At 39.0% G+C, this 10,795-nt stretch overlaps 1 protein-coding gene across 7 annotated transcripts in view; it reads left to right on the top strand.

Annotated features, from left to right (window-relative positions):
• The window catches only part of Mask (multiple ankyrin repeats single KH domain), a 15,899-nt gene extending 7,727 nt beyond the window's left edge, over positions 1 to 8,172 (top strand). Inside the window, exons 12-24 of one of the 7 annotated variants that reach the window (XM_076383190.1) lie at positions 5 to 212; positions 317 to 715; positions 809 to 1,144; positions 1,238 to 1,429; positions 1,526 to 3,104; positions 3,217 to 3,534; positions 3,668 to 3,862; positions 3,974 to 4,121; positions 4,222 to 4,429; positions 4,592 to 5,547; positions 5,669 to 6,958; positions 7,115 to 7,333; positions 7,913 to 8,172. In XM_076383190.1, coding sequence (XP_076239305.1) covers positions 5 to 212; positions 317 to 715; positions 809 to 1,144; positions 1,238 to 1,429; positions 1,526 to 3,104; positions 3,217 to 3,534; positions 3,668 to 3,862; positions 3,974 to 4,121; positions 4,222 to 4,429; positions 4,592 to 5,547; positions 5,669 to 6,958; positions 7,115 to 7,333; positions 7,913 to 8,005 — 6,141 coding nt within the window. In that variant the 3' untranslated portion in view covers positions 8,006 to 8,172. Of the gene's footprint in view, positions 1 to 4; positions 213 to 316; positions 716 to 808; positions 1,145 to 1,237; positions 1,430 to 1,525; positions 3,105 to 3,213; positions 3,535 to 3,667; positions 3,863 to 3,973; positions 4,122 to 4,221; positions 4,430 to 4,591; positions 5,548 to 5,668; positions 6,959 to 7,114; positions 7,334 to 7,561 lie in introns of all 7 variants that reach the window. The other 6 variants (XM_076383192.1, XM_076383187.1, XM_076383191.1 and 3 more) reach the window with 6 other exon arrangements.
• Positions 8,173 to 10,795: the final 2,623 nt, after the last annotated feature.

Below are 10,795 nucleotides of genomic sequence, written 5' to 3'. Positions count from 1 at the left end.
ATAGCAAACTCAGCAGAATCTAACGGAACAGACAGATCCTGAGTTGGCAAGACTGCATCGAGATGGAGCTTGTCCCTTTGTCGCTGCCGCTCAAAAGGCAAAGGCTCTTTGTACGAGCGAAAGTGTAATTAAATTGGAAGATGGCACACATATTCCCCTTGACGATGCTTTTGAAATCTTCCGATCTATTAGTTTTGACGATAATGTTGATGGTAAATATAGAAATGAGATTTGAATTTTACTTGATTGATTCTTTATCCATCAACTATATAATCTCACGTGATTATTGTGTAATAAATACTATTTTCTGATCAAGTAGCAACAGAAGATCAAGAAAAACTTGAACTGAAAAGATTGGAAGTGCCAAGCGGTAAAGAGACGCAACAGCAGCAACCGCAACAACAACAACAACAGCAGCAGCAGCAGCAGCAACAACAACAACAACAACAGCAGCAGCAGCAGCAGCAGCAACAACATTTACAAACTACGCAAATAGTTCAACAAACAAACAGTCCTTATACCTCTCAAGAATATTTTACTAATCCTGTACTGTCGGTACCACCTGTTTCATTACCACCCTTAAGTGCTCAAATACCGGCAGACATAATAGCTAGTTTACAAACACCTTCTCTGAATGCTGCATTTAAAGAAGGTTATCTTGAGGGTCTTCGATGTCACTTACAGCCACAATTGTTACCACAGTCTTCTCAAATAAGTGAGTCTTTTAACCAGAATCTATTTTAGTAGCTGTAATATAAACGGTACAATTAATTTCCATGTCTACATTAACTTATTTCTCTTAAATCAGCATTTCCAACACAAGCATTACCAACTGTAAGCGAAACAACAGGAATAATAGACAGTATACCTTATCAAACAAATGGTTACACGCAATCTACAGCTTGTAGTACTAATCAAGTTCAAGTGGCTACTCAAACTCAAGCGCCAGTAACAACGACTTCTGCGACGATCGTTGCTTCTGACAAAAAGCAAGTTTATACTGCACCAACAAGCGGCAAAGGTAAAAAGGGAAGATACCCACTTTTGACGCAGCAACAATCGTGTCAACAACAACAGACTGCGAATACGCAACAACAAACTCCGAGTTTTCCTAACCAGAATTATCAGTTAGATCCAACGACAGGTGAGAAAAATGTAACGTTAAATTGAAATGAAATGAAATGAACTGTATTTTTACGTTAATTCAATATCTTGACACAAAAATTTGATCATTTAGTTGCTGGTCAATATACAACAGGTGTTCCAACGGTTGGTGGTTACACAACTAACCAAGTACCGCCTGCACCGTTTTCTTGCATGGATGTAGATTCTGAAACAGAAAGTAATCATGATACAGCCCTAACTTTGGCATGCGCTGGTGGGCATGAAGAACTCGTTGAACTTCTATTAAGTCGCGGCGCGGATATAGGTAAGATTTTTAAAGAACATGGTACTTTATTGTTGAATACTCTCAACATCTTACGAATTATTCGAATATTCTATAATACTATATTCCTCCCGATAGAACATAGAGACAAAAAAGGGTTCACTCCGCTGATATTGGCAGCAACAGCGGGACATCAGAAAGTGGTAGAAATTCTTTTGAATCATGGAGCTGATATAGAGGCTCAGTCCGAACGTACCAAGGACACACCTTTGTCTCTTGCCTGCAGCGGTGGCAGATACGAAGTGGTAGAACTTCTATTGAACCGAGGTGCCAATAAAGAACATCGTAACGTCTCTGATTACACACCTTTGAGCCTTGCAGCATCTGGTGGTTACGTTAATATAATAAAGCTTCTTCTTAGTCATGGTGCTGAAATTAATTCTCGGACTGGTTCAAAATTGGGTATTTCCCCCTTAATGCTTGCCGCTATGAATGGTCACGTTGCGGCGGTGAAACTGTTACTAGATATGGGCAGCGATATAAATGCTCAAATTGAAACTAATCGTAATACGGCGCTAACGTTGGCATGTTTTCAAGGAAGACACGAAGTCGTTAGTCTCCTTCTCGATCGTAAAGCTAACGTAGAACATCGAGCCAAGACTGGACTTACGCCGTTAATGGAAGCAGCCAGCGGAGGATACGTGGAAGTTGGGCGCGTCTTACTCACTAAAGGGGCAGATGTCAATGCTACACCTGTTCCCTCGTCTCGCGACACTGCCCTTACCATCGCTGCTGATAAAGGACACTGCCGTTTCGTAGAATTATTATTATCAAGGGGGACTCAAGTAGAAGTGAAAAATAAAAAAGGAAATAGCCCGCTATGGTTAGCGGCAAACGGTGGACATCTAAACGTTGTCGATTTGCTGTACCATGCTGGCGCAGATATCGATTCGCAAGATAATCGCAAGGTGTCTTGTTTGATGGCTGCTTTTCGCAAAGGACATATTAAGGTAGTTAAGTGGATGGTAAATCATGTTACTCAATTTCCAAGTGACCAAGAAATGACACGATACATAGCTACCGTAAGCGATAAAGAACTTCTAGAAAAATGTCAGGAGTGTGTAAAAGTAATTCGAGCTGCAAAAGAGACTCAAGCAGCAAAAGCAAATAAAAATGCTACGATATTATTGGAGGAGCTCGATATGGAGAAAACACGTGAAGAGTCGAAAAAGGCAGCAGCTGCTCGTAGACGAGAACGAAAGAAAAAAAAGAAACTCGAAAAGAAGGAGGAAAAACGAAAATTACACGAAGAATACAAAAAGAATGAAGCAAACTATGAGGAGAAGGAAGAGAATGGGAAAAAATCTGGTGACGAAGAATGCGACAGGGGAGACGATAGTGAACACGAAACTGGTGACGGTTGCGAAAGAATGGATAGTATGCCATCTCCGGTTAATAGAAGTCCAGAAGATGCCGATAGAGAAGAAGGTGACAGTGGAATTGATGCAAATAGTCAAGGTAGTTGCAGCAGTAATGACGTGAAAGCGAGAGAAAAGAAGAAGGACAAGAAAAAAAAGAAAGCCAATGGTCCCGCGAGTAATGAAAAAGATATGTCTCCACAGAGGTCGCCAAAATCTGTTATCGCGCAAACTACTACTACTTTGACTCAAAATTCTATCACACCAACCAAATCTCAAAATAATAGTACCTCAGAAAAGTGAGTCGAAATGATCTCGAATGAATTTTTAGATTAATAAACGCTTATTACGTGTGCACATTATGCACGTACATATTGCTTCAATACTTTGAATATTTTCATTTTTCAGAAGAATCGTGACTAATGTTAATAACGGAGTTTCGGTAGCATCGGCAAGTTCTTCCGTCACAACAAATAGCCGATCATCAACTGTTAATTGTAGCGAGCGTAAACTGAAAGGTCAACTAGTGTTCGAATCTTCAAGACATCCGGCAGATAGGGAAGATTTCGAAGCGACTGGCAACGAAACATATACGCCTGGTAAAGGCAAAAAATCTTATAGTAATCAGTACGATGGAGAGATACTGAATAGTTCCACTAAAGCAAATAGTACAACGAGTCCTAAACAAGGTGGCAAACGTGAGGAAGGTTGGAAGGAAGTTGTGAGAAAGTAAGAAAAATAATTACCCCTTTTATCAACGTCTTATATGTTCGTTTAGTACGTTGAATCGTTGCCGAATAATAACGATGCATAAGTAATGGTTACGAAAATGAATAGTCAAAGAAAAACATTTTTTAATTAGGGGACAATCCGACGATTCTGGAAGATTTATGAATTCACCATTCCGCTCTAAGAAAGTTTCTGTTCCTCCCAATGCTATTAGTCGGGTTATTGGGAGAGGTGGAAGTAATATAAATACTATTAGAGGTGTAACAGGAGCACATATTGAAGTAGAAAAACAGAGCAAATGTCAAGGCGAACGAATTATTACTATCAAGTACGTTATTGCTAGTGTTGCTTTTCATTAATTATCACTAGTCTTATTATCGATAGTAATTTTAGCGTTTATATACATTATATAAATTTCCTTCCTTCTATTACTTTTCAGAGGATCGTCCGATGCAACTAAACAAGCTCATACATTAATAGCAGCGCTTATTAAAGATCCAGAAGTTGATATATGGCAAATGCTTCCAAAATCGAAATTGACTGTTGTGACGACTTCTTCTTGGGATAAGACCGTTTCTACTATAGCTGTAAGATATTGGCCAACGATATATTTATTAAGTACATTGCTTACTAGTTTTATCATTCATTGTCTAATATATATATATATCATTTCCGTTTCAATTTTAGTCGAGTAAAGCAAAGTTAGGTCCTGTAAGTAAACCGCCTAGTTTAACGTCTAATTCCAACAGTACACAAATTCATAAGACCAGTTACACATCTGGAGTTTCTGCCGTCAATCAGTTGATTCCTCTTCGATCGTCATCTACCATTAAACTTGCTGGAGCATTTCCGACACCTTTACCACGCGCAACAGCACCCAGACTCGTTGCTGCAGGTGAAGCAATCCTTAGTTTCTTCTTTATTCTAATCACGATCTGACTGTATAATGACGTATACTTTACGTGCCTGTAAACTTAAGATAACTAAACGAGAAGAACATATGTATAAAGGTTTATACATATTATTTCAATTATTTCTTTCTTCTTTGTACGTGTAGCCGAAAAACGAGCCCAAGCTGTAGCTGCTCAGATGGCTTCGTCGTCGAATACAAAAACAACAATGTCATACACGAGTGCTATTATGACAGCTGGACGAGCAACAAAGATCGTAACAACAAGTACAACGCAAACGTTTGCTGCAAAATTATCGGAAATCACTGCCTCTACTCATACATCCACTACCGTGATGCAGTCCACTCATACCACCGTAAATAAGCAGAAATCCTTACAATCGAACACTGCCACCGTAATGTCAGCCACGGCTGCAGCAACGGCACAGATTTCGTCTCAACAACCCGTTTCAGCAGTCAATACATCGCCGAAACACTGCCGGCCACTGCCTACTTTATCTGCCCCGCCAACAATGGTTTCTCATTATTCAGGAAAATCCACTTATTCGCCCGGTTCGAACGTGACTGCATCACCAGCTACCAGTACTGCGGTTGCATATTGCTCGGAAAATAATTCGATTGCTTCTACATGTTCAAATTCGGTTCGAGTTAGTCCATCGCCGCCAATTGTATCGCAATGTCAACAATTGCAACAACAACAGCAGCAACAACAACAACAGCAACAAGTACGTAGTTCAACGCCAATTGCATCTACGATTCAAGAACAGCAACAGCAATCGCAGCAGTCGCAGCAGCAGCAGCAGCAGCAGCAGCAGCAGCAGCAGCAGCAGCAGCAACAGCAACAACAACAGCAACAACAACAACAACAGCAGCAGCAGCAGCAGCAGCAGCAACAGCAGCAGCAGCAGCAAACGAATAACACGCCACTCGAGTATTCCTTATTCAACGACACCTTTACGAAAGTTACTCAGCAATCGATGTGGGGTGGTCGAGAAAACGAATCTCAAAAGGGTATGAATTTCGCAACCGTGGCTGGCGGTGGAGTCTCTGTAAACACATCGGGGTCATCTTCGTCTAAATTTATCGACAATGGCCCTCCTCAGGTTAGTTTGAAATTGGTAAAATACATAATTACCAAATAGCACCTTTCTTCATCGTACAGAATACCGTGGTAGTTGTACTGATGATTTCATTTAACAATGAATTTCTTTGTTCTTGGGACAGGTGGATGCCTCGAAAGCTCCTGGATATCGTGGAACAACAATGTGTTCTCCTGTTTCAAGCAAATCGAACACTACAACCAATACGAGTGCAACTAGCATAGGAAGTGGCGCATCATCGAACACTGGACATAGTTCAATTCAGCCACCTCAGTATCAATCTTCTGGAAGTAATTACAGTGAACATTCACTCACGAATAAACCGCCTGGCAGTTTAGCCGTGGCACGACCTGTAATTCCTCAGCAAAGCATAGAAATAGGGGCAACGATGGGGGCACAATTTAGCAGGCCAGTATTTCAAGGTGATTTGACATCGCGTAACGCCGGGTCGCATCAACCACACGTGATGCCACCTTCAACATCGCAACCAACCTTAGACGTTGGTTTATTTAAAGCAAATAACGTCGGTTACGAACATCCAAATGTAAACTCGAGCTTACTGAAAATGGTGCCCAACGAAGGTCAAGCTCCTCATCCTCTTCTACCTTACCATCCTCACATGCAAAATTTTACACAGACGATAGCTGCCCCATCTGCTTCTGTCAACACTACCGTCAGTATGTCGAGGTTAAATCCCAGAGCGCCTGATTTCTCTAGTTCGTTACACTTAAATAGCAAACCTCAAGTGACCATGTTCAATGCGGGATCGGCAGCGGCAGCAGCAGCAGCTGCTGTCGCAGGAATACATCCAAATATGTTTGCCACTGTACCGCCACCTCCACCATCTGCAATCCAGTCTAATAATTTAGCGATGCTTGGAAACTTTCCTCTAGGAAAATATCAGGCTCCGTCTCGAGCCACTCCTAACACCGCCGGCATCTCGACCAACGGACAGACACGTTGGCCTTTCGGTCCCCCGCACAATAATTATCCACCGCATCAAGATCCAATGATAGGCCAAATCGGATTTTCCAATCATTTGGCTAATATCACTGCGCAACCCGGGAATATTGACTTAATCACAAGTTTAGAGAATGGCGGTTCACCGGCGATATCGCCGTCTTCACCTGCACAAGTCGCTCAAGAAATGAACCAACTGAAAATAGAGGATCGTAAGGTACCACGTCCGATTGGTACAGAAAGAGCCTGGAAAAACTATGCTACTGCAGGAATGGGGCCAGGCGGTGATGCTGATTCTATTAATTGGATGCTAAATAATGAAAAACTTGTTGGATCTTGGGCGAGCCTAGCGCCAGGAATTGATAGGCATCAAATGTTTCGATCTAGTGCTACCTACAATCGTATATCTAACGTTGACGCTGAACTTCATCAGATGATGGAATCTTCCTTTCAAGTATGTATATTTACTTCCATTTATCTAGTTCTATGTTCTTTTTACACTTCTATTTTCTATCCGCTTGCAATGTATTTGCGTATGCAATCCTTGTCCTGTGCACTCTTTTACTTATCCTCTTTTTGAAAGAAAATGCATAACGATTATTCTTATCAGGGTCATGTAGATACACAGCAACAGCAACAGCAACAGCAACAGCAACAGCAACAGTTTCCAAATGGAAATGCAGCAGCTTTGTCACTAATGCCTGGATTAACGTTATTACCTGGACAATTTGGAACACCTACTTTAACCGAAATTCCTCCGAACGAACCCAACAAAATGGATCCACCAGCTTGGGGAATGCCTGATGCTGTACAAGATAAACAACATCCGGTACGTTACATGTAGAATGAAGAACAAAAACATATTCTACGTTACAGATGCTTACATTGTAAATGTTTCATATTCATTGAATATTTTCATATTTTTTTCCTTTAATTCAACTTCATTTGTCGAAGTTTATCTATTTATATACAAAGTACATGTATGTTCTGAACACCGTTGTTACGGATCGTAGGATCCGTAAATGCATATCAAGTGTTAACAATTTAATTATTACAGGCTTGGAATAAATGGACCCATTAAAAAAAAGAAATTTTTGAAAAGGCAACCTTTGCTTTCTTACTTGGACGATATGAAATAGAATCTGGAGTTTAAAGTAGCAAATAGATGCAGCTGGAATACCAAGCGTTGTTTCTAGACTCTTAAATTACATATTACTATTCTAATTATATCGATTAAAACACAACATGAATACTATTTGTCATGCTAGGTGATACGGCGGTAAATCCTTACTACACAACTTACTACTATTATCTAGTATAATTATGCGAGAGCAAAAGTGTGTGGAGACCGTGGAGCCATGAAACGAAACAAAGAAATTTTATCGTTATTACTTTGATTCGTTTTCAGGTTTTCATCCTCAGGCAAACGTCGCTTCTGTATTTTGGGCTCGTAACAGTCGGCGATCACACACTCTTTTCACGATTTACGCAAAAATACTGACGGCGAATATTCACTCAACTTCTATTTTACTTCATTTTGATTCAATTCGATCCGTTGACCAATTCTATTAGATGATATTTCTCAACATTCGTTGTTTCAAATTCAGACGTTCGTCCGATATTGCACCATTATCACCGATTTGGAAAATTCGTTTCTGATAATAGTCATTTTTCAATTTTTTTTTTTTTTTTTTTTTTTTATTCTTCGAATCAAACTTTCAATTAAATTAAAAGCTTCACTTTCGTATTATTTACTGTGGTATCGTATAAGCAACGATAATTTTGCGGTTCACGCGTTTGTCGCAATCTAATTTTAAGTAGTAGATAACAACATTAACTTAACAGTGCACATATCGGAGTGCTGAGAAACGAAAAAAGATATGAAAAACGATTCTCGGCATTTGACATAGGATGCGGAACCTGAGTTCTAGCTTCTTCGATAATCTTTTATTTTTTAGTTTTTCTTCTCCCTCTCAACAAACTTTCAATTTCGTAGCATCTTGTAATTAGCTTTTTTCTTTTAAATGGCCTCTTTTTGAGTCTCACAAACAGAGTAACTTCTCACTTTGAAGCGGATTTGTTAAAGTATCGTCGACGTTCCGATGCCGCTGATCATCTGCATACGAGAATCATTGTGCGAAATGTGTGTGTGTGTGTGAGAAAGAGAGAGAGAGAGAGAGAGAGAGAGAGAGAGAGAGAGTGCGCGCGCGCGCGCGCGTGTGTGCATACTATGCATAGTTGGTGGAACTCAATCACAACAATTATGCTCTTTCTCGCCTCCTACACGTATTCTTTTCTCTTTACTTGTATCTTGTATTTCTGTCGAAACGCATTTGATCCTTCAAGCGTAATATGCGTTCAAAGGATTACGAGCTATCGTGAACGAAAAAAGTACGAAAAGAGTACGAAAAAAGTGAATACTAAAATATAATGTAACGAGGGAAGGAAACAAAAGTCAGAATGCAGAAAGAAGTTCTAAACGGAAGAGGCTGTAGACGACACGAGCACATACTACTTGGACAGAACATAAGACCAGGTTTTCGACACAATATAGATTGCATTACCTTCTTATATACAGTGAAGACTTCGAAGGACAAGTGTGAAAAAGAGAAGAAAAGATATTGGCAGGAACTAAATAATACGCGTTGTACTAATGATACATTAAACATTATGTATACCGAATCTTATTCAGATCAATGAATATGTTCATTGCTAAACAGGTAGTGGGTCGCTGACACGTAAATGTAATTTCGTGCGTCCCTAGCAACAGTGCTATTATAATATACTATTATTGCTGTGGTGGTAATAATGTTTATTATTATATTATGGTTATTATTACACAAGACGTAATTATAGGAAGTGGAAGGTAAATAGAAAATGTCACCTGCTGTTTCGGCTGGACTAGTATGATATAATATTAAATATTCTAGATTTAAACACTCGATATACATAAGAAATGTTCATTTCGATTGAACATTTGAAAATCTTTCTTGGCGGGGATTTCGACAAGTGTTCAATATATAGCGACGATACTGTAATTGAAACGGTCCCCTACGCGTAAGTTTCGATGAAGCTCCTGAAAATTGTTCGAGAGCTTTTGATCTATTATTCCAGGGAACGCTTCAATTATTCTCTAAGATACATTGTTATAATTTAAAGCCTATTTTCAAATTTGATTTATGATAATTGCGATATACAACACAAAACTATTATATGACATACAACAATAAAGCAAATAAATAAAGAAATAAATAATAAATACAATTGTTCTTGAAACATTTTTCATTCTTAATTTCTCAATGAATTGTTTCCAAATGATCGTTTCACTTTCCTTTCAAGACTATTCAATTGTTTCAAATACCGGAGGAGGAGAAATTCTGAATAGATTTATCAAGCTTGCGATATTGTTTGATAAATTCTGATCTAATTCAAATTCTAGGGTTCACTCAACTTAATCTTCTATCCTCATCGCATCTATTTATTACGCAATGTTTGGGAGAAAAACCGGTTTCATAAGAGATGAAAAATGGTATAACACGGATAAATCAGTGAGTCATAGTTATCATAGAAAAATGTTTAATTTAGAAGATAAGCTTACACGTTAATAATACCAAAGAAACAAAAAACTTATAACGTCGAAAATGGAGAACATTTTTATAACATTCATTACATTCAATAACAAATTATAAAAAATTCAGAGTTCCTGTTACACCCTGTTCTTTCGTGTCGGCTAAACGATGAACATATTGATAATCCCTTGTGGAATAGATTGTGAGTCAATAGACGAATAGTCTCCGAAAAGTAGAAGAATAAATTAGCCGCTAAGCATAAAGAAAGAGACAGACAACACACTATGATTCATTGCTGAGCCGAAACGATAGAAATTTACGATACGAATACACGGTAAAAATAATAAATATTTACAATGCGACATATTTATACAAAAAGTCAGTACAATGGGAAAAAAGTTGGCATGATTGTCAAATCTTTGCAAGTTGATGCTTCTCTCTCTCTCTCTCTCTCTCTCTCTCTCTCTCTCTCTCTCTCTCTCTCTCTCTCTCTCTCTCTCTCTCTCTCTCTCTCTCTCTCTCTCTCTCTGTCTCTCTCTGAATCGACCGCACGTGAGCTAACATTGCATAGGATACGCTATCTTCATTTATCATAAATCTATCATTCTCTTATCGTTTCTTCATTTCTTCCTTCTTGCTCTGTTTTTATTAAATAAGTAACTTTTAAGTAGCCGAAAAGTAAGTAAATGCTTAAGTAGAACGTACAGAAGTGAACCGTGATG

The sequence above is a fragment of the Calliopsis andreniformis genome, chromosome 8 (genome assembly GCF_051401765.1).
Source record: "Calliopsis andreniformis isolate RMS-2024a chromosome 8, iyCalAndr_principal, whole genome shotgun sequence".
NCBI classification, from domain to species: Eukaryota; Metazoa; Arthropoda; class Insecta; order Hymenoptera; family Andrenidae; genus Calliopsis; species Calliopsis andreniformis.
Note: the sequence above shows the minus strand (reverse complement) of the source record. Positions and strands in the feature narration are given on the sequence as shown.